The sequence below is a fragment of the Mytilus trossulus genome, chromosome 3 (assembly GCF_036588685.1).
Source record: "Mytilus trossulus isolate FHL-02 chromosome 3, PNRI_Mtr1.1.1.hap1, whole genome shotgun sequence".
Lineage (NCBI taxonomy): Eukaryota > Metazoa > Mollusca > Bivalvia > Mytilida > Mytilidae > Mytilus > Mytilus trossulus.
The window spans coordinates 11,163,870-11,189,318 of NC_086375.1; the positions used below are offsets into that span (position 1 = coordinate 11,163,870).

Sequence of the window (25,449 nt, forward strand, 5' to 3'; positions counted from 1 at the left end):
TTGACGTTTTACCATTGACTATAGTTCCATTTGCATATAATATTTAGCAATATTTAAAGATGCTTGTACAGAAATGTATACAGCGTTTTGTGAACGGTATAGACTGTTGCAATTAGATGACCCCCCCCCCCCAAAAAAAAAAAAGAAAAGAAGAAAACAGAAGATATTGATTGTTCAGTATACATATCAAACGATTGTTTGTTGTCTAGTTAGCTAGACATTTTTAGATTGTATAGTAAACGTGTTGAAACTGCTTAATTGTTTTAAAACAAACTTTTATTGTCTATAAAGATTATTTCAACACAGTGAACCAGATTTCTCATAAGAGGTGTGCCTATTTTGGGAGAATTTATCATAACAGATAACTGTATCCTCATTTTTAATTTACTGTCCTTCCTCTGCCATTAAAAATTAGGAAGCTTCTGGTATTTAGTAGTATTACATAATTTCTTCTTCAATGTGAAAATACAAAAGTTGAAAAAGGATGGAATCAGACGAAACTCTCAAAAATGGGAATTCAAATGAGTTTGATTTATCCATTAGAGAGGCAGAGCTTAAGAAAACTGTTATACATGAATCTATTGACCAAGAAGCGGAGGCCAGAATTCTGGTTTTGTACACGGGTGGTACAATTGGAATGAAATCAAATAATCAGGGAGGTAATATGAGGCAGGCATAACCTGTGAATGGGGACGAAGTCTGTATGTATTATTTTCTTAATTCAATCATGTTGATAAAAGAAACCGAAATACCGTACGTAACGTTCCCGATTTTGGTTCTGTTGTTAGGGAATTAGCTGTGACGTTCTTTAAGTTATGACGTCATATTCGATGTAAACAAAAGAAACGCTTTCATCAGGAAACGTAACGTTTTTTTCATATTAAACAATTATTAAAATTGAATTTGTATTGAGATCCAATCTTATGTTTTACTAGACTGGTAAATATAAAAAAATAATCAAAGTCTCATGCAAACAAGACAGATTTCTGCGCAAATGCGGGAAAACCGGAACAGGAACTAGATCTGAAAAAAAACGTTAACGATTTTGAGTTCATTAGTACAATGAAAAATTCGGGAAATTTTCCCAGATTTTTTTTTTTTTTTTTTTCATTGATTTTTCTACCGTAATTGGGGACTTCGTCCCCATATGAACGCACTTCTGCAATACATAACTTTGGATAATTGTTCTTGACCTCTGTGTCATACATTAAAGTAACAACATTAATGGAAAACGTTGTCGATACCTTTTTCCAACACGTGTTTAGTTATTTCAAGGCACTAACGTAAAAATTAAAGGCAGCAACTGAAGAACATATAATAGACTCCTTCCTGTTAAATTATGGCATTGTACCAATTTTTCATGAAAGGCCTTCACTATTGAAGTAACCTTAATGGACTCATGCCTGAGCTTGTATTTTGCATAGAAGCCATTTAGCCTCTGTAAGAGTATTTTCCCATCAATAGTGAAATATAGTAGTTACCATGGCTGTTATAGACCTGCAGATTTATAGCTGTACTGAACTAGATCCCGTCAACATGTTTAACCCCACCACATTATTTTTTGCGTGTGCCTGTCCCAAGTCAGGAGCCTGTAATTCAGTGGTTGTGGTTTGTTTATGTGTTACATATTAGTTTTCTCGTTTGAATTATTTTACATTGTCTTATTGTGGCCTTTTATAGCTGACTATGCGGTATGGGCTTTGTTCATTGTTAAAGGCCGTACAGTGACCTATAGTTGTTAATGTCTGTGTCATTTTGGTCTTTTATGGACAGTCCTTTCATTGGCAATCATACATGTACCACATCTTTTTTATAGTTGAGTTACGGAAGATGTTTTTATGGCTCAATTGATTAGAGTTCTGCCTTTAATGCAGAGATTGAGGGTTCAAGTCCACTGTTACCACCCATGGAGATTCACAACCATTCATGAATTCTGATTTTCTGAATTTCCTCCATTTGATTCGTTCTCTGCCTCTGGTAAACAATTTATACAAAAGATACATGTGTACCAATGGGTAATTTAAACTGTTGAAACAAACTGACATACATGTAGCCATGACAAAACATGACATAAAAACCAACAACACCTTTCAAAACACAACACCAAAAATTAAAGACTGAGCAACACAAACCCCACCAACATTAACCAAACACCAGGGGTGATCTCAGTTGGTCCAGAAAACTAAACAAATCCTACTCCACATGTAGCACCAGTTGTGTTGTTTAGATCATGTAGTTAGTACAAACCAAATCTTAATTCTAATTCTGGTGGTCACATTTGAGGAAAAGAGGACAGGATTGTTGTATAATATACATGATATACAACAATTGGAACAAATCTGTTGTCAACTGTGAAACAAATATTTCCAAAAACTACAACCATGGATGGTGTCTCTAAAATTTTTGTAAATTATTGTACATGGAAATGATCAAGCATAAGAATCATTTTATTATTTGAAAAAAAACTGACAAGAAATTCAAAATATTGGAACGACTTGTGTCATTAACTTAGCTTAAATTCTGCTTATGGTACCCCAGTTTCAATAAACATGAACAAATTAGATATATATGCAGTATTTATCTGTGAAATTTTCAGCATACAATTGGTTTATTTACTCCATTTCAGAAACTACATTTTTGATGTCCTTTTTGCCTTGCCTTTCAAGACGTAGGTGTTGCAGCTTTTCTAGCAGCTTTTGTATTTAAAATTGTTTACTTTTCTGATTAACATATATGAAACCAAGTTGAAAACTTGTAAAAATAGAAGTTTTCCCAAATGACCTTTATTTTAAGTTGTTGAGTAGTCAAACATTTGTTGTCCCATTGTTAGCTTTGGTAGTCATATTGTGTTGTTCTCAATAATAATTTCCTTTTTTTCAGTCTATGAGCCAAAGGCCAACTTCCTTGTAGGTGAGCTGAAACACCTTCCAATGTTTCACGATGTGGAGTATGCTGAGAAATATCTTACATCAGATGATGCTGATTACCTTGCCATGCCGTAAGTCAATTATAACATATGAAGGAATAGCACCTTTGCAAATAAAAGAGCCATTACATAACAAACATTCATGCAATACATTTTTGTACTTTGTACTTCACATATTTTCTTAAATCAAATGTTAAGCATGTTTAAAAACACAGAAATATCACTCATGTCAGAAATTCTGACTCAGAATAAGAGTATAATAGGGTGAATGCTGGTGTAAAAGTACTACAATATGCTAATTTACAACCCTCTCAGGTTAAAAGAAAAAAAAAACAAAACTAAACAATTTAGAGGGATTGACCTTGAATCCGCAGAAATCACTGTGGAAAAATACAAAATCATTTCCCAAAAAAAAATTTAAGAGCAAATTTATTTTTTGTGTGTTTAGAATAAATTTAGGTGACCTTGTACTCTTTGTTCGTAATCTAAATTGGTCTTTAAGTTAGTCTATTTTTTGTGAACAAATTCAAAAACACTGCCCATTATGTCATATCTGTGTCACTAAGGCTTAGCTGATTTTCACATTTTCTGAAAACCTTTCTTAAAATGCTTTAAAAATTGTGATTAGTAATGATGGCATACATATGATATAATTGTTTATAATGTTTTTTCTATGAATTATCAAGGCCGTTTTAAGTTCCGCCAAATTCTAAATTCTCCCTTGTCAGGTTTTTAAATTTTTGACAATTTTTGGCCTGTGATGTTGTTTTACAAAATATTGATTTTTTTTCCTGATTTTCAGTTTTTGAAACTTTCTGAACTTTCACCCATGCAAGATTTTTTTTATTTTTATAAAATTACTTTCAGTATAACAGTACTGAAGTGCCTCTATCTGCTTAGCCATAGGAAAACTTCAGGATCACAATTTTTTTGAAAATAGATAAATGTAAACATATAATTGTTTTTATGTGAAACCAAATACATTTTGTATTCTAATACATTGTATTAATTATCTCTTTTTAAAGACTAGAACGTCCTACTCGGTAGGTTTTGGTGTTTATCTTGTGGTACTCACTGTGCTAATGAATGAGGGTTTGGATGGGGGTCTTCATTTCTTTATTCCATACTTTCTAGAACATTTTTTCTCTATTCTTCATTTTTTTTACCTTTAGTTAGTTCTATTCATTTTGTTTCAGCATCTCCCTATTCCCTTTTCTTTTAATTGTTTTGCCCAATGTTGACTTTTCTTTATTTTTTTACCATTGTTCCCTTTTCTTTAATTGTTTTGACCATTGTTCCCTTTTCTTTAATTGTTTTGACCATTTTTCCCTTTTCTTTAATTGTTTTGACCATTGTTCCCTTTTCTTTAATTGTTTTGACCATTGTTCCCTTTTCTTTAATTGTTTTGCCCATTGTTGACTTCCCTTTATTTTTTGCCCATTATTCTCTTTTCTTTAATTGTTTTGCCCATTGTTGACTTCCCCTTATTTTTGCCCAGTGTTTCCTTTTCTTTAATTGTTTTGACCATTGTTCCCTTTTCTTTAATTGTTTTGCCCATTGTTCTCTTTTCTTTAATTGTTTTGCCCATTGTTGACTTCCCTTTATTTTTGCCCAGTGTTTCCTTTTCTTTAATTGTTTTGACCATTGTTCCCTTTTCTTTAATTGTTTTGCCCATTGTTGACTTCCCTTTATTTTTTGCCCATTATTCTCTTTTCTTTAATTGTTTTGCCCATTTTTGACTTCCCTTTATTTTTGCCCAGTGCTTCTTTTTTTTTTTTTTTTTGACCATTGTTCCCTTTTCTTTAATTGTTTTGCCCATTGTTGACTTCCCTTTATTTTTTGCCCATTATTCTCTTTTCTTTAATTGTTTTGCCCATTGTTGACTTCCCTTTATTTTGTTGCCCATTATTCTCTTTTCTTTAATTGTTTTGACCATTGTTCCCTTTCTTTAATTGTTTTGCCCATTGTTGACTTCCCTTTATTTTGTTGCCCATTATTCTCTTTTCTTTAATTGTTTTGCCCATTGTTGACTTCCCTTTATTTTTTGCCCAGTGTTTCTCTTTTCTTTAATTGTTTTGCCCATTTTTGACTTCCCTTTATTTTTGCCCATTGTTTCCTTTTCTTTAATTGTTTTGACCATTGTTGACTTCCCTTTATTTTTGCCCAGTGTTTCATTTTCTTTAATTGTTTTGCCCATTGTTGACTTCCCTTTATTTTTGCCCAGTGTTTCCTTTTCTGTAATTGTTTTGACCATTGTTCCCTTTTCTTTAATTGTTTTGCCCATTGTTGACTTCCCTTTATTTTTTGCCCATTATTCTCTTTTCTTTAATTGTTTTGCCCATTTTTGACTTCCCTTTATTTTTGCCCATTGTTCCCTTTTCTTTAATTGTTTTGCCCATTGTTGACTTCCCTTTATTTTTTGCCCATTATTCTCTTTTCTTTAATTGTTTTGCCCATTTTTGACTTCCCTTTATTTTTGCCCAGTGTTTCATTTTCTTTAATTGTTTTGCCCATTGTTGACTTCCCTTTATTTTTGCCCAGTGTTTCCTTTTCTGTAATTGTTTTGACCATTGTTCCCTTTTCTGTAATTGTTTTGCCCATTGTTGACTTCCCTTTATTTTTTGCCCATTATTCTCTTTTCTTTAATTGTTTTGCCCATTTTTGACTTCCCTTTATTTTTGCCCATTGTTTCCTTTTCTTTAATTGTTTTGACCATTGTTGACTTCCCTTTATTTTTGCCCAGTGTTTCCTTTTCTTTAATTGTTTTGCCCATTGTTGACTCCCCTTTATTTTTGCCCAGTGTTTCCTTTTCTTTAATTGTTTTGACCATTGTTCCCTTTTCTTTAATTGTTTTGCCCATTGTTGACTTCCCTTTATTTTTGCCCATTGTTTCCTTTTCTTTAATTGTTTTGCCCAGTGTTCCCTTTTCTTTAATTGTTTTGACCATTGTTTCCTTTTCTTTAATTGTTTTGCCCATTGTTGACTTCCCTTTATTTTTGCCCATTGTTTCCCTTTCTTTAATTGTTTTGCCCATTGTTGACTTTTCTTTATTTATTGCCCATAATTTCCTTTTCTTTAATTGTTTTGCCCATAATTTCCTTTTCTTCAATTGTTTTGCCCATTATTCAAATTTCTCTAATTGTTTTGCCCATTATTCAAATTTCTCTAATTGTTTTGCCCATTGTTCAATTTCAATTATTTTTTTGCCCATTATTCACTTTTCTTTAATTGTTTTGTCGTTGTTGACATTATTTTATTTTTTGCCCAATTGTTGACTTTTTTTATTTATTGCCCATAATTTCCTTTTCTTTATTTATTGCCCATAATTTCCTTTTCTTTAATTGTTTTGCCCATAATTTCTTTTTCTTTAATTGTTTTGCCCATAATTTCCTTTTCTTTAAATGTTTTGCCCATAATTTCCTTTTCTTTAATTGTTTTGCCCATTATTCAAATTTCTCTAATTGTTTTGCCCATTGTTCACTTTCCATTATTTTTTTGCCCATTGTTCCCTTTACTTTAATTGTTTTGCCCATTGTTGACATTTTCTTTAATTTTTTGCCCATTATTCTCTCTCTAAATTCTGTAAACCCCATGCAGACCTTCATGAATGCTTCAATGTTTTTTAAAATTTTAATAACACTTTGGATTGATTATGGCGGTAACACAAATGTTATTATGTGCATCATTGTATTTATATAAGAAGTTCCACTATAAGACAATACTTGTGTAATGGCCTGTTTAAATGCTACATGTATCGACATATTTTTTTCCAATATATATTTACTCTGTGATAAGAAATTAAAGTACTCTGCCAAGTAAAAGTGACTTGAAGGAGAAAATTAAGCATACAATCGGTGCAATTTTTGGGAAAATGATAATAGTTTTATGTTTTTTATACACGACAAAAGCGCCAACAAAACGTTATTTTTCCAAAATTGTATTGTTTGTAAACTTTATTTTACTTTGTTTCCTTGGTCAATCTTGACTGAGTACCAGGATGTCCTACCACAGAGTAGATTACCAGTCGAAAAATTAAATAGTCTATGGAGTCAGAAGCTCGGAATTTAAAAATAGTCTATTGTAACACAAGGTTTCAATTAATAATGCTTAAGTTATTTGTGAATGCTAGTCAAACAATCGGAATATACACCATTTTAATTGTTGTTGTACCCCTTAAGTTGAAGAAAAATCATTATGTGAATTGGTGAATAATCTGTATTGTGATGTCATTTGTTGAAAATTTTTCAATTATTTAAATCTTGGATAAGTCATACAATTTTTTTTTTTTTTTAATTTTGTTGACTTTTAATGTAAGTAGAGTAGAAATGCAAGGAAGTTTTATCATTTTCTAACAGTTCTCACTCGTTTTTGATAGAACTTGATGTGAAGACAATGCCTTCAGATGATCAGGTCTAAGGAGTGAAAATACCATTTTATTTTATATTTTAAATATCCGGTTTTGTTTTTACTTGAAAATCAAGGTTTCTTATTTGGGCATGTGTCAGGCATTGAATTATTATATTCACTAAACCCAAATAGCACAAGGTTTACATTTATTATATATTATAAAACCAGATTCATTGGAATCATATAGGCCGAGTTAACTTGAAACTCTCGAGTTAACTTTACTAACTCGGGTTTTAACAAAACAATTTTACTTGAACCACTGGAGTTAACTCCTCGTACCCTGGTTCCAACCCTCACCGAGCCAGGGTTAAACTCGAGAAACTCTTGAAAGACATCAGACCAATGAGAATATTTTATTTTATATGCTTGGTCAGGGCCTTACCCTAGAGTTGTTTCAAATATCAACTCTTTTGCGTTCACATAAAAATATATTAACTCTGTAGTTGATTGTAGAGTTTCATTTGAACTCGGCCATATATACTAACCTACTGATTTTAATATTCTGAGGTAAGAGGTCAAACTGAGTTTTATGTTCCAGTTTAATCCTTTTTGTCAAATTTGTTGAACTTTTCTTGATGGTCTACATGATGTTATTTTTCAAATTGATTAAGTAGGTACATATTATTAACCATCAAATCCCTTTTCTATTGAATGTTAAGGTTAAGGATTGATCTATAGGTCAGGTCTTTATATAATGGTAGACTGGGTGTTTTTATTCATGCTCAATATAAATCCTGTTGAGTTCCAAGGTCATAGGTAAAATTGATTTAGCATAGTCTGGTCCGAGACCACAATTATTTCGTAGTGCATTTCTTTTAGAACATAAATAAAAATTAAAAAAAATCTCACCTGCGTTTTCTCAAAGAAACTTTTACAGTGTGTTGTACTTCTTTTGGGACAAATTATATCAAAATTATAGAAAACTTCATCGACTCTTACTCAAAATATAGACAATTTTTTGTTTAGGGTCGTCTTGAAATCTTTTGACAGCTTCCGAAGTGCTAATTTTAAATCTTTTTTTTCAGCTGGACCAAATCACTACTTTCCTTAAAAATTCTGGACCCAAATTTTTTGACAGTGTAATTTCACCCCCCTACTTGCAATTTGAGGCATTAAACATGGAGAAATAAATTTGGAAGGGGTATAGATATTAATGGCAAGTAACCCACTGTCAACACTAGGGACTATATTTGTGAACAACGAAAAAACAACGAAAATCAAGGGACGACAATTGTGGTCTTGGACCGTCTGTTACAAAATTTATTTGATTGCAATGAGATGCTTTGCTTTGCAGTTTAAACTAATACAATTAATGTTGTGCATTCTGCATGCTTTGTATAGTATTTCATTGTACTCAGCTTGAAACAGATAGAAAATTTATATTTCAAGACTATTTAAAATGTATAGGTATTCCTGGCACCATGTTCTACATTAGTAATGATACATTATAAGAAGACGCAACAGTTTATTGATTTTTTTCTCCAATGATTACCTAAATTACTGTTCAGTAAATTGTTGCATTATTTCTACTGTAAAATCAATATAATTGTGCACTACCCTAATACATACTATCAAATTATTGTATAGAATATTATCTGTCTGATGTTAGAACTCAGGTGCTCCATTAGGGAAAGCAGAAATGAAATCAAAACTTCTCAAGAGAAACTATAGTTGTTAATGTCTGTGTCATTTTGGTCTTTTATGGATAGATGTCATATTGGCAATTATACCACATCTTCCTTTTTATATTTACTCTTATAATTAAAATTTACTTCAGTTCCAACAGAATTTGTTTTTACATTTCAATACCATAGAATTTTGAACAGTTCTTAACAAAATTAAAGTTGTAAGAAAATAAGTTAACACCCAAGTAAATCTATGTGTTGCTATTGATTCTTACCTGCCAATTTGCCAATATATGATCTGAGTCTGATAGAAAATGAATACCAATACTTCTGTTATTTTTTTGGATTGAAAATTCAAAAAAATACAAACTATGCAAAGTCTGTAAATGTTTGAATATTGAGTTGATATACATACCTTTAAAACAGATAAAAAATCATCCTTTTTGTAATTGATTGTTCCAAAATCAATTAAAATCATGTACCTTTGCATGCATTCATGTATACATGCACTTGCATAAGGTTGATTTCTATCAGAAGTAGCTCCCCCAAGGGTGACTGCTCGTTAAGAACCCTTACACCAACTCTTTCAGGGCCCATAGGTGGCCTGTTGTAAGGCCAAAATTTCTGTCCCTATCCAATATACCCTCATTTTCCAATGGCAGTTGAAATTTCCCGGACTATCATCCCTTATGGCCTCTATTATGACAAGACCTACCTATTGTATTTATTGTGAACTTGTTCTCGTCCTGAATATGCATGAAATATTTGCCACTGGATGTTAAGCAACCAACAATCAATAAGAAGTAGCACATATAGGCTTTTTTTAATGCATTTCTTTTTTTATTGCCTTGATAGTATTGTTCCTGTTAAGTGAAGAAGAATATGGATTTTGATTCCTGGTAGAATCAAACAACAGACTTGAAAACTTGTATTTGATTCTTCTCTGCTTAGCACTAAGATTTAAGAGTAGGAGCAAACACTGGTCAGCTTAGAGCCAGAAAAATGTACATATGAAAATAGATATAAGAAGATGTGGTTTGAGTGCCAATGAGACAATCTTCGTCCAAGTCAATGCCTTAATTACTGAGCTAGTGTGGACTATAATCCTGTGATCTACTATGTTAAAAATCAGACTTGGCTTATTCCTCTGGTACAAAGCCAGGTTAATATTCATATTACATAATACACATTAACATAATGTTCCAGCATATTTAGTTTAAGTAAGTAACAGTAAGTCTTTGTGTATACATTTGTAGGTCAACTTCTCAAACGTTATAAGTTCTAGGTCAACTTTATTTGATAAGTAGTATGATTGTTACATGTACTTGTCTGTCTGATGGGGTACATGTATCTTTCTCATTTGATGGTTTGATGATCAATGTATTATTTTAAGTTTTAAGTCAGAGGTATTTGTTGTAAAGAATTATTCTATTAATGTGTTATTGAACATGACAATCTGATAGGGTAAATCTGAATTTGACTTCTTTTTAGCTCACCTGGCCCGAAGGGCCAAGTGAGCTTTTCTCATCACTTTGCGTCCGTCGTCCGTCGTCGTCGTCCGTCGTCGTCGTCGTCCTGCGTCCGGCGTTAACTTTTACAAAAATCTTCTCCTCTGAAACTACTGGGCCAAATTAAACAAAACTTGGCCACAATCATCATTGGGGTATCTAGTTTAAAAATTGTGTCCGGTGACCCGGTCAACCAACCAAGATGGCCGCCATGGCTAAAAATAGAACATAGGGGTAAAATGCAGTTTTTGGCTTATAACTCAAAAACCAAAGCATTTAGAGCAATTCTGACAGGGGTTAAATTGTTTATCAGATCAAAATCTATCTGCCCTGAAAATTTCAGATGAATCGAACAACCTCTTGTTGGGTTGCTACCCCTAAATTGGTAATTTTAAGGAAATTTTGCTGTTTTTGGTTATTATCTTGAATAATATTATAGATAGAGAAAAACTGTAAACAGCAATAATGTTCAGCAAAATAAGATTTACAAATAAGTCAACATGACCGAAATGGTCAAATGACCCCTTTAGGAGTTATTGCCCTTTATAGTCAATTTTTAACCATTATTCGTAAATCTTAGTAATCTTTTACAAAAATCTTCTCCTCTGAAACTACCAGGCCAAATTAAACCAAACTTAGCCACAACCATCATTGGGGTATCTAGTTTAAAAATTGTGTCTGGTGACCCGGTCAACCAACCAAGATGGCCACTATGGCTAAAAATAGAACATGGGGTAAAATGCAGTTTTTGGCTTATAACTCGAAAACAAAAGCATTAAGAGCAAAACTGGCAAGGGGTTAAATTGTTTATCAGGTCAAGATCTATCTGCCCTGAAAATTTCAGACAAACAGATTGTAAATTTTTAACAATTTTCATAAAATTTGTAAATTTTTACTAACATATTCAACTGAAATTACTGGGCCAATCATTATAGATGGGGATATTTGTATGCAGCAAGAATGTTCAGTAAAGTTAGATCTACAAACACATCACCATCACCAAAACACAATTTTGTCACAAATCTATCTGTGTCCTTTGTTGAATATTCACATATACCAAGGTGAGCGACACAGGCTCTTTAGAGCCTCTAGTTCATTAAATCATTTATCATATTATATTTTTGTGATCCTGATCCTGATAACCTGGTTCAGGTTGCATGTTGGTTTTGAAAATGCATTTGAATGCTGAATTAATATAATGTTTTTACCACCAAACTAATATGAGAACAACTATGGAGCATATCACAAACACTTTCAAAGATATAATTCACTGAATCGCCTTTATCATATATACACATTGCAATTGTAAATTAATTTTTGGAAATACAATGAGGAAAAAGTTGATATTATACAGAGTAAAAGTAAGGTATACAGAAGGTGTTACATTGAAAAAGTCCTCTCTGGTGCTTGTGGCAAGTGAATCACTTTGAAACTGTGATTTCTGGTAATTTAAGGTGTCACAACTATGATTGTAACCCTATATTTTGATAACTATTGCAAAAACAGAGTGAAATTTCTGTGTGAATCACAATCATAAGCAATCATAGATTAACTCTGAATATTGGTGAACTAGGTGATTCATCGGGAATGCTGGTGATTGTGATTCGTTATTCACTCTTAATATTAGTGATCCACCATGAATGCTGGTCATTGTGTTTCACTCTAAAATATTTCTATGTGTAGGCAACAGTGTCTAGAGTGAATCATCTACAAACATCAGCATTCAGAGAAAATCATCAACAATCACCACATTCAGAGTGAATCATCCACAATCACCACATTCAGAGTAAATCATCCACAATCACCACATTCAGAGTGAATCATCCACAATCACCACATTCAGAGTGAATCATCCACAATAACCAAATTCACCATCTATCATCCACAATCACCACATTCAGGGCAAATCATCCTCAATCACCACATTCACAGTGAATCATCCACAATCACCACATTCATAGTGAATCATCAACATTTGCCACATTCAGAGTGAATCACCACATTCAGGGTAAATCAATCACAATCATCACATTTAGAGTGAATCATCCACAATCACAAGCATTCTAGTTTAATTACAGAGTGAATCACCAATAATCACCAGCATTCTGATTTAATCAATTACAATCACCAGCAGTGAGAGTGAATCACTCACAATCATCAATATTAGAGTAAATCACCAGCATTGAGAGTGAATAACTCACAATCATCAATATTAGAGTAAATCACCAGCATTGAGAGTGAATCACTCATAATCATCAATATTAGAGTAAATCACCAGCAGTGAGAATGAATCATTCACAATCATCAATATTACAGAAGGGCAAATCACCAGCATTGAGAGTGAATCACTCACAATCATCAATATTAAAGTAAATCACCAGCATTGAGAGTGAATCACTCAAAATCATCAATATTAGAGTAAATCACCAGCAGTAAGAATGAATCACTCACAATCATCAATATTACAGAATGAATCACCAGCATTGAGAGTGAATCGCTCACAATCACCAGCATTTAATGTGATCCCTAATATAGAAAAGCATTCAGAGGAAATTACCCACAATAGCAATCATTTAGTATGAATCACCCACAATCCCAGTCATTTAGTGTGAATCCCCCATACCCAACAGCATTCAAGTGGAAAAAAACACAATCACCATAATTTAGTCGGAAAAATCTTTAATTTATTATCACTAACATTCAAAGTGAATTACTATTAATCATCATCATTTGGAGTGAATCACCAACCACCAATCACAAGAATTGATATTGCACCCTCAAAAGACCAGCATTAAAATTGTATCACCAACATAAATGGCCACAATCACCAGCATTGAAATTGAATCACCCACAATCACAAGCATTGAATTTGCATGTCAGACCAAAATTACCATCATTGAGTACAAATAACACTGTCACCCACAATGATATTGCATCACTCACAAACACCAGTATTGAAATTGAATCACTCAAAGTCACCAGCATTAAGAATGAATGGCAAATAATCATCTGTATTCACAGTGAAACACCAACAATTTCCCCAAATCGAAGTTAATTACCAACAATACCTGTCACCATTATGCGTTATTTTTAAGTGAGTCAATTTGTACTGTAGTAATGAACATTTTTGGTATATTTTCATAGTTTTTATAACCATCCGGATCCAGATGTGAATAGGTAAAATTCTATGTTGTTCACTTAACTTCTAACCATCCTTGGAAACTCAAGATTTTCTTTTGCATTTCTTACTCTGTTTGTCTAAAGCCAATAAGAATAAAAGATGTGGTGTATTCCAGCTTATAGGAATGAGAAAAATGTCATAAATACACCTATTTTGACATTAAAAAATAAATTTTATCTCATAAATAAATACAGTGTCATTTTGATATTTCATATATTTCCGTAAAAAAAGAACAAAGTATCTCCTGCAAATATGTTGCAGGAAAAAATTGTGATTGAACCAATCAAATTCATTGTTTTATTTGACTTGAGGATAAACAGAGAAAGGAACAGGAAAAGACAACCCTGGGTTTCATTGAGGACTAAATGTATTAAAATTTTGCATGGCTAATTTATTGTTGTACGATTTCGACAGCTACTAATACTATAGTTTGGTTTCCATGGCTATTTAATATTATTGTGTTGGTGTCTAGATTATATTTGTACTTCTTTGTTTTTAATTTCCCAGAATCCTTACAATAAGGGCAGACAACTCATTTGTAACCCTACTGTCTAAAATATTTGTCAGTTATAATGAAAACTGATAGCTGTTGAAATTAGAATTGCTCAGTAAAAGTAAGGAAAAATCAAATTGACTCAATTAAATCAAGTATTTTCCTGTTGTGCAATTTTAATTTCAACAACAAACAATCAATTTAAATCAATTTACAATGTATATAGTGTGTGCAGGAATATATGTGGATTGGTAAGTGCCCTCTGCAGTTTGAAAGTCTTTTTGTGTACACCTATATGTACATGTACTTATTTATTATCCATACATGTATTTGTATCAAAATTACTGTGGATTCATCATGGATTTAGGGGGTAGATGTGAACCATGAATTATTTGTTCAACAAAGTTATAGAAACTACAAAATTATTTTTAACAAAAATGTTTTTTTCCTTAATCCGCAAAACATAATGCCCACAAAAAATTGATGAATCCACAGTAACTTTGTTCTGTTGAAAAATTTTATGTAAATGATTTGACGTCTTAAACTAGTATTGTAACTAGCTGTTTAACACTAGATTTGACAGATTTATTTATTGTACTTTGTATCTTTCTTTTCTTGTAATTTATTTTCATCTCTTGGCATCCATCTTTTATTGATAAACTAAACCATTCTCATACTCGTAGATCAGATTTAATTCAATTTGCAAATTGAGCACTTACTAGAGCATGCTTAGATTGATTTACTCAATACTTTATGTGGATTGAAATTTTAAAAGGATCTTTAATCATTTACTTCACTTGTATAAGATATATGAATATATTCAGCTCTACCAAGTACCAGTTCATATTTATGACTTAAAATCAAATTTATTGAACAAAATACTTTAATTGTTTTTCACCAAAAATTTTCTCAGGGCATTCATGTTTACTCCACCAATAAAAACTGACCACCACAGAAAAGCTCAAAAGCGGTGCTTAAAAGTGGTGTTAAAACACCCAAAAAATAAACAAATCAGAATTAAGGTTAATTAAGGCATTAGCTCTAGTACGCTTAGAATTAAGTTAGATCAACTTTCTACAAACGTAATAAGGAATGGTGAATGTAGGCTTCCTTTTCATCTTAAAATGTTCAATATGCAAAAAAAAATGGTGTGTCATGTGCTTCAGAAGTAGCTGTTTATTAGTTATTGTCAAAGTGCATTATAATTTTCAAAATTTTAATTTATCTAACTTTTGCAATTATTTGACTTTATTTAATAATAAATAAATTTTGTGTATTTACTGTCTTCTGATTGGTTAAAAATATTAGTTTTATTTTCAATGTTGTCAATTTTAATGGCGACACACCCACTCTGACGTTGTGTATTCATACGCCAACATGTGTGTACGATGTTATTGTCAAGATAAATAATATAAAAAGTTCTTTGAGCCTTATTTTTGATAGAAATTTATTTATAATGAATGGCAATAATTTATTTTGATTTTATTGAACCATAAAACTAATTTTTGACTTTTCACATTTTACATAATCCGCTTCGTGGATTATTCAATGTGAAGAGTCAAAAATTAGTTTTATGGTTCAATAAATTCAAAATAAATAAAAGCCATTCATTAACACTTTTAAAATTGTTTGATTAATTAAACTTTTGAAATTGTTTGAATTCATTTACCTTAACTTTTGAAATTGTTTGAATTCATTTACCTTAACTTTTGAAATTGTTTGAATTTTCATTCATTATTCAAATTGTATTCTCAATAATTTGAAAAAATTAGTGAAGTAGCATTTTATCTTATTAGGTTTCTAAGTGCAATCTTTGGAAAAGCAACATGATAGATTTATTGCTAGAATATAAGTAAAATGACCACTGTTGTTTTATATGAATGATATATAGTTCAGTTGCAGGTTTTATGAAAGACAGGTAATATAAGGCTTAGTGAGAATATATTGTTTAACCTTTAGATGACCTAATTGATTCTTTTTAAATCTTATAGTAGGAGACTGCAAGCTGGACAAATATTATAATGAAAACTAATACACCATACCCTGTCCAAGGGGTAGTAGAATTTAAAAAGTTTTTCAGGCAGTGTTATTATAAATTCAGAAAGTAATGTGAGCATTTATTGTTTCTAAACTCTTTACTTCTGGCAAAAATGAGAAATCAAATTAAGGAACTGTAAACCAACTTATTTTCGTAAGCGATTTATTTTATCGACTTTCGCGAGTAGAAAAATAACGCTAATATTTTCAATCTTTGATCTTAATAAACTTTATCAAGTAAATCAGAAAATCGTGAAATTAAATAGCCGCAAAGTGGTCAAGAAAGGGTAAAACGCGAAATAAAGTATCAGCGAAAATAAGTTGGTTTACAGTAATTAAATTTATATTTTATTCAAAACATCACTACTGAAATTGTGAATGCAGTGTTTCATTATTGCAAATTGTGATACAATTTTTGCATTAAAAAAAACATACATCTCAATCCTTTCTGAATTTGCAGTATTATAATCTAGGCTTGACCTATTATTAAATTAATTTTACATATCTACAGGTGTCTGCTATTGATGTTTTTGATACCTAAGCCATGGTAAATATATGAAGACATTTTTTTAGTCTTTGTTTTATTAAATGTTTATTTATATTTTTGTAGGTATAGCAAAGGAAAAAGAATATTATACAAAATAATTGAATATGATCCGTTATTAGATTCCAGTAACATGAACATGACTGATTGGTTCAGAATAGCTACAGATATACATGTATGTTTTTACTGACAACCCTGTGTGTATGTATGCGGGGGTATTGAGCATTATATGTACAACAATACATGGGGAAAGATTTCCTTAAATAACACAAGGGTATAAGTAGATGGTTAAGGGCTCAAATTCCTTTTAAAATTGACCTGGCCTCTGCCATTATTTATAAATGCTATTCCATTGAATATCATAGTATGATCAAATGAATGAAATGAACTTGTCTTGATAAGCTTACTCTGTATGAAATCAGGTTGTAACTGGCCAACAGTAGACTAAATTATACTTGTGGTAGCTGGAGAAACTGGGCAAAACTTAAAACTCAGGCCTAAAGTTTAAATTTAACTGCGATGACAACAATTAAACATTGGAAACATTTCTGAATCTAGAGTAAAAGAAATATGAAATATGATTTTTTCACATTTTTATGCAAAATATTAATGTAATTTTATTTTATTCAAGACATTTATTTAGCAAAGTAACACTGATATTTTTATTCACTTCCATTCTGTCCCTTGTCCTGCTATGTTTACTAACATTTATACTTTTATAGAGCCATTATGAGCAGTTTGATGGTTTTATAGTACTCCACGGAACAGATACAATGGCCTATACTGCTTCAGCATTGTCTTTCATCTGTGAAAATCTGGGCAAGCCAATCATACTTACTGGATCACAGGTACGGTATTTTATAAAGTTTTATGCATTAGATGTATGAGGTATACATCAATAATTCATTCAGCAACCTAACAACAAAACTACCAATAAACATCTTGAGGGCAACATACAACCTTCAACAATAGACAAGAGTTCATACAATATATCTAAACTCTAAATCATCCAGAGTCCACAAAACATTAAAACAGCAATCCATCAACAAAACTTGATAATCAAATGCATAGAGTACATCTATCAACATTCTTAATTTCTGAGGTTGTGTCTTGTCCACAAAAATAAATTAAAGCAACTAGTGACAAGAGGTTATATTATAGTTTTCCTTGAGAATGGGAAATATGTAAAATACAACTACACATGTAAATTATTTATAATATTCTCTGCTAGATTATTATAGTATATAATTTATTATTTGTATATGAATCACAGGTTGGCATGAGCGGTACTATCAAAATCAACATTTGCAGCAGTTTCTAGGTTTTTAATTACTTCTTTATTTCTTTTATTCTTTTTATACCCCCGCTTTAAAAAAGGGGGGGGTATACTGTTTTACCTCTGTCTGTCCATCAGTCCGTCCGTCAGTCCGTCCGTTCATCAGTCCGTCCGTTCATCAGTCCGTCAGTCAGTCCGTCCCATGAAACTTTCGTCACATTTTTCTCAGGAACTACACATCCACCCTTTCTGTAATTTGGTATCAACATTTATATATGTCAGCCATACCGTGTGATGCGTTTTCAGATTCATCATTCATCGACTTCCTGTTTACCGAACACTTGTATGATTTTACACATGATAGCCAAGTTGAAAATTTTCGTCACATTTTTCTCAGGAACTACAATACAAGGATTTCTGAAATTTGGTTTCAGGGTTTATCTAAGTCAGCTATACTGTGTGATGCGTTTTCAGATTGATTACTTGACAACTTCCTCAGTAGCAGTAGCTCACAGTTTCACTTGTTTAACATGAATTATATTGGTAATTTTTTCTTTATATTCTTTTTATATTCAGTGCTAATTTTTAGCTCACATTACTTGTGAGGGCCACATGAGCTCAAGCCATCAATAAGAATCATTGTTGTCTATTGCAAACTTGATTAAAAGTCATCTCCTTGTAGAAATACAAAAACATAGTCAAAACCACTATTTATAGGAAATGCTGCCTGTAAATGATAATTTTTACTAGTTTATGTGTTTGTGGCTTTTTTCTTACAAATTATAATTGCTAAGAGTAAAAATTAAACAGTATAAATGATAAGTAAAATAAGATAAGCAAACAGGTCAACATAACTTAAATTTTGTTCAGTTTTCTTCTGAAATGATAGTTTTTCCTTATTTGTGTTAATATTAACTTGTAAACTATTATAGATAGAGAGAAATTTTCCTGTTTAATTGACCAACAAGACAAGATATTCAAATCAGTCAACAAAGAAATTGTCAGTTATCTCCTTGTAGCAGTTATTGTCATATGCTGATCCTGGAGGCCTGCCCCCCCCCCCCCCTTTTGTGGGAAAAATTTAGTTCATTATATAGGATATAACTAAAGTATTTAAAATTAGTACTTCGTATGCTGTCAAAAGATAAAAAATCCCTTAGTGAAATGGATTATAATATTATGTGCCACATATATTGGTTATGGTCAGAAGGCCTTCTCTATATTTTATTTTTATTTCTATTCCTAAATGTGTGCTCTTTATATTAAAAAAAAGTGTAAATTTTGTGGGTTCAGGTTGATGAAGACATCACTCAAATAAATAACAACCAAGTTTGCAAAAATAATAAACATCAAGAGATATATTATGTTTTAAGTGTTTATAAATAGGCACCAACATGTTAAGTTCTGAATTGTTAAGGCTTCACAAATTATTAATGAATTTATTTAATGAATGTTATTTTTTTCTTGATAGATACCAATATTTGAGATAAGAAGTGATGGAAGAGACAATTTTTTGTCATCATTGATATTTGCTGGGCATTATTGCATTCCAGAGGTAAGTTGTTTCAATTAATGATTGCTTCTCATAGTTTTCTGTGACTTCACCACTCTTTGTGTTCATACTTATAAACTAGAGGCTCTAAAGAGCCTGTGTCGCTCACCTTGGTCTATGTGCATATTAAACAAAGGACACAAATGGATTCATGACAAAATTGTATTTTGGTGATGGTGATGTGTTTGAAGTTCTTACTTTACTGAACGATTTTGCTTCTTACAATTATATCTATCATGAACTTTGCCCATTAGTAACAGAGAACTATATTTGGTAAAAATTTACATAAATTTATCAAATTAATGAAAATTGTTAAAAATTGACTATAAAGGGCAATAACTCCTTAAGGGGTCAATTGACCATTTAGGTCATGTTGACTTATTTGTAGATCTTACTTTGCTGAACATTATTGCTGTTTACAGTTTATCGCTATCTATAATAGTATTCAAGATAACCAAAAACGGCAAAATTTTCTTTAAAAATTACCAATTGGAGGGCAGCAACCCAACAACCAGTTGTCCAATTCATCTGAAAAATTCAGGGCAGATAGATATTGACTTGATTAACAATTTAACTCCTTGTCAGATTTGCTCTAGATGCTTTGGTTTCATAGTTATAAGCAAAAAACTGCATTTTACCCCTATGTTCTATTTTTAGCCGTGGCGGCCATCTTGGTTGAATGGCCAGGTCATCGGACACATTTTTCAAACTAGATACCCCAAAGATGATTGTGGCCTAGTAGTTTCAGTGGAGATTTTGTAAAAGATTACTTAGATTTATGAAAAATGATTAAAGATTGACTATAAAGGGCAATAACTTCTAAAGGGGTCAACTGACCATTTTGGTCATGTTGACTTATTTGTAGATCTAACTTTGCTGAACATTATTGCTGTTTACAATTTATCTCTATCTATAATAATATTCAAGATAATAACCAAAAACAGCAAAATTTCCTCAAAATTACCAATTCAGGGGCAGCAACCCAACAACCGATTGACCGATTCATCTGAAAATTTCAGGGCAGATAGTTCTTGACCTGATAAACATTTTTATCCCATGTCAGATTTCCTCAAAATGCTTTGGTTTTTGAGTTATAAGCCAAAAACTGCATTTTACCCCTATGTTCTATTTTTAGCGGTGGCGGCCATCTTGGTTGGTTGACCAGGTCACGCCACACATTTTTTAAACTAGATACCCCAAAGATGATTGTGGCCAAGTTTGGATTAATTTGGCCAAGTAGTTTCAGAGGAGAAGATTTTTGTAAAAGATTACTTTAATTTACGAAAAATGGTTAAAAATTGACTATAAAGGGCAATAACTCCTAAACAGGTCAACTGACCATTTTGGTCATGTTGACTTATTTGTAGATCTTACTTTGCTGAACATTATTGCTGTTTACAGTTTATCTCTATCTATAATAATATTCAAGATAATAACCAAAAACAGCAAAATTTCCTCAAAATTACCAATTCAGGGGCAGCAACCCAACAACCGATTGACCGATTCATCTGAAAATTTTAGGGCAGATAGATCTTGACCTGATAAACATTTTTAATTTGTCAGATTTCCTCAAAATGCTTTGGTTTTTTTGAGTTATAAGCCAAAAACTGCATTTTACCCCTTTGTTCTATTTTTAGCCGTGGCGGCCATCTTGGTTGGTTGACCAGGTCACGCCACACATTTTTTAAACTAGATACCCCAAAGATGATTGTGGCCAAGTTTGGATTAATTTGGCCAAGTAGTTTCAGAGGAGAAGATTTTTGTAAAAGATTACTTTAATTAACAAAAAATGGTTAAAAATTGACTATAAAGGGCAATAACTCCTAAACGGGTCAACTGACCATTTTGGTCATGTTGACTGATTTGTAGATCTAACTTTGCTGAACATTATTGCTGTTTACAGTTTATCTCTAACTATAATAATATTCAAGATAATAACCAAAAACAGCAAAATTTCTTCAAAATTACCAATTCAGGGGCAGCAACCCAACAACCGATTGACCGATTCATCTGAAAATTTCAGGGCAGATAGATCTTGACCTGATAATCATTTTTACCCCATGTCAGATTTGCTCTAAATGCTTTGGTTTTTGAGTTATAAGCCAAAAACTGCATTTTACCCCTATGTTCTATTTTTAGCCGTGGCGGCCATCTTGGTTGGTTGACCGGGTCACGCCACACATTTTTTAAACTAGATACCCCAATGATGATTGTGGCCAAGTTTGGTTTGATTTGGCCCAGTAGTTTCAGAGGAGAAGATTTTTGTAAAAGTTAACGACGACGGACGACGACGACGACGACGGACGACGACGGACGACGACGGACGATGACGGACGACGCCGGACGCCAAGTGATGAGAAAAGCTCACTTGGCCCTTCGGGCCAGGTGAGCTAAAAAGGAAAATACTGTCACATGTTTGGTTAAATTTCTTATGTTCAAGACTTTGTTTACCAATCACAACATTTTGGTGTATGCATTTAAAATGGTTTTGCCAAAGTCTCCTTACAAGTCTAAAGATGTACACTTTGTTGAACATTTAAATTTGTGGTTCATGTCTTTCAATGAATTCAATGTATTATTGATGTTCTTTCAATTTGTTGATGAAAAATGTAATTGCTTTAATTTTAATTATTAGGTGATGGTTTCTTTTGACAACAAAATTTTGAGAGGAAACAGAACATCAAAGAAAGATTCTTCCAGTTTTGATGCATTCTGGTCACCAAATCTTCCACCATTGGCTAATCTGGAAATCAAAGTAACAGGTATGATAATTACTTTATTAAAAAAAAAATCTGTCATTAGGGAACAATCATTTAAATTCAAGGGGAGGGGTGTTATGGTTTTCCTATAAAAAAAATATTCTGATCATGAAGATTGCAAAAAAATTATTCTGAATGCAAATTTTCGCTATACCTTATAGTGTTAAATTTGGAAAGAATTGATAGTATCGAAAAACTAAATGAATTTAAAAAAAAACCATAACCACCCCTTGAAGTTAAATGGTTGCTCCCTTAATATTGAAATTATCAAATTTGTTTCTCATGTGAAACTATTGGTTTTTATTTCACTGGGAAATCGCAGTAAATCATTGCAACCAATGAAACAACAAATTTTATCAAATGTGGTTGTGTGAGAACATTTGCTGAGTTCGTGTGAAAAAAATGCAAATTTACATTGGGTATTCATACCTTGATCTATGGATCTTATAATTCTTTATAGAAGTCTTTATTTATTTTTGTAGTTGATTGGGATGCTATATATAGATCTGGATCTATGGAGAAGTTTTCAGTGGCTACAAATCTGTGTAGAAATGTTGGTGTATTGAGGTTGTTCCCAGGAATTACTGCACAGACTGTAAGTTTAAATAACTAAGGGATCATCAATTATCTATTAGCAAGGTACTGTGGATTCATTAAAATTTGTTGGATACCAATTTTTAATGGATTTCACAGGTACAGGGGAACCACAAATTTAAATGTTCAACGAAATACTGATTTTCTAAAGGAATGTATGCAGAATTTGCCAAAACAACGAAATTACATATCCACGAATATGCAAGTTTTCATCAATCCATTAAAATTGGTACCCACGAAAATAAATGAATTCACAGTAATCTCGTCTTCTCACCTGGTGAAGGAATTAGGTCATTAACCATAACATCATTATGGTCCTTAGTTGTTTACCATAGAATTGACACAGAGCAAATCAAAAATTTTATGATTTTGATTTCAGCGAAATATGTACTCATCAAACTTTGGAAGATACTCCCATCTCAGAAATGATATAATATCAACTTCAAAAAGCCATTCACGTAATGCAGAATTCTTTTCTTAATTAGCCCAAATCAAAAGTAAAGTCTTAATGTTAGCAATTTTTTGATTTTTTTTAATACTTTTTCATGGATTTTAAGGTAAAGTTTTATGACATTTTAATTTAAGCTATAATTTTGAGTCACTACTGCATTTTTCTGTCTAAATTATTCATAGTAATGGTACTGATACATTGTAACTGATCATTAATGGTAGAAACGTGTTTTGTAGGTCCGTGCATTTATGTCTACACCAATGCAGGGTGTAGTATTACAGACATACGGAGTAGGTAATGCCCCCAGTAATAGACCTGATCTATTACTCTCCTTTAAGGAGGCTACAAATATGGGAGTTATCATTGTCAATATTACTCAGTGTAATAGAGGATTTGTTGACACATCTTACGAGACAGGAAAGGTAAACTTTACTTGTAAATTAAATCTAATAGGGTAATTAATAAAGGCCCTTTTGAAAACCAATGGAAAAAACAAAATTAAGAAATGTAATTACATGATCTAAATCATAAGTTTATTTTATGGGTCTACCTCGTTAGTTTCAAGATTAGGCCATATCCAGTAAGCCTAATCATGTGACCAGGTTAAAAGTGGCTTAAAGCAAACGAGTGGAAACTACTGAATCAAAGATGGTGACTAATTACATTTATATAATTTGCTTTTCAAGCTGTCAAATCTAAAAAATTGAACTTGTAATTAGTAAATATATGCACGATCTGTTTTCTGATACCTATTGTCAAAAAATCATTTCTCAGAGATAGTTTTATAAGTTTGAAAATAAAATGCGGTGAACTATTCTTTTTATTGGCATAGTGGATCATTGCAGGAACATATTACAAAATAGTTTGCACAAATCTAAAATTGAGAATGGAATTTATGACTGCATCTTATGTTGAAATTTCGTGCTTTGGGTTAAACCTTTTTGACTAGTGGATTATTCTATGCGGCTCTGTTAAGACTGGCAAAGGCTGCTTATTCCTATTTGGGCCATATGATTTATTACCAAATGAAGTGACTGTAAAATTGAGAAAGGAAATGGTGAATATGTCAAAGCGACAACCACCCGACCATAGAGCAAACAACAGCCGAAGGCAACCAATGGGTCTTCAATGTAGCGAGAATTCCCGCACCCGTAGGTGTCCTTCAGTGCCTATATCAGAAGTACCAACCATGCTAACCTGGGTTAAACCACCTTTGCAAATGAAGTCCTACCTATCTTAAACTGGACTTTGTATGATATACAGAAATAAATAAGTTAAATATATTTTAAGAGATATGTAAATTGTTGTAATACATGTCTAAAAATGTAATGCCTTTAGCCATGAATAGTCTGTACAATATAATTAATTATTGATAATTTATGTATAAAGATAGAAAATAAGGTAAGCTTAAGCAAAGTCTGCACACTTATCTGATGAATGTATTACATATGGTGCAATAGGTATGGTATGTAGGTGTAATACCACCAAATTATGGTATGTCACATCCGGTTGTATACGAAAGTAGGTCGAAAAAAAAATTCCCTTGAATTTGACCGTTGTAGGTAATTAATCCTACATTTTGTTGCAGTTAAACTATTTCTGTGTCATAAACATATGTCTTGGGTATTTTAAAACACTATTATTTTTTATTTGTGATTTCTATAGAAAATTTTGTAATCTTGAGGTTACATGGTGACTAAACCTTGTGCACAGATAGAATAAGTGGAGAAATTTGATTGGTTAACTTCCATTGATGGTTATTTTCTTATATGCAATGAAATTTGATTTTTTTCTATAGAACAGGACAGGATGAAACTTTACTCATGCCAATTATTTCTTTATTTGAAACAAAGATAAATTCTGCACATTTTTTTGAAAAGTGCAAATTTAACAAAGACTAATAGGGGGAAATTAATGGTGGTATTACATCTAATATATATAGGGTTGGTACAATTTTTGATAATTTGAATCTCTCAAGATATATACTTTAAGATATACAGTGAAAATTATGTCAAACTTGTAACTGATGCTTTTCTTCAAAATTGATGCACCTAGTTCAAATTGTTCAATCCTGAATGTGGATCAAATGGCAAATA

At 31.9% G+C, this 25,449-nt stretch overlaps 1 protein-coding gene across 1 annotated transcript in view; it reads left to right on the forward strand.

The window, feature by feature from the left end:
• Window positions 1-475: 475 nt before the first annotated feature.
• Window positions 476-25,449, forward strand: part of LOC134710152 (L-asparaginase-like) — a 31,815-nt gene continuing 6,841 nt past the window's right edge. Inside the window, exons 1-9 of the mRNA XM_063570367.1 lie at window positions 476-659; window positions 2,881-2,998; window positions 13,611-13,643; window positions 16,788-16,896; window positions 17,444-17,569; window positions 19,469-19,552; window positions 22,185-22,311; window positions 22,791-22,903; window positions 23,590-23,775. Coding sequence (XP_063426437.1) covers window positions 485-659; window positions 2,881-2,998; window positions 13,611-13,643; window positions 16,788-16,896; window positions 17,444-17,569; window positions 19,469-19,552; window positions 22,185-22,311; window positions 22,791-22,903; window positions 23,590-23,775 — 1,071 coding nt within the window. The 5' untranslated portion in view covers window positions 476-484. The remainder of the gene's footprint in view (window positions 660-2,880; window positions 2,999-13,610; window positions 13,644-16,787; window positions 16,897-17,443; window positions 17,570-19,468; window positions 19,553-22,184; window positions 22,312-22,790; window positions 22,904-23,589; window positions 23,776-25,449) is intronic.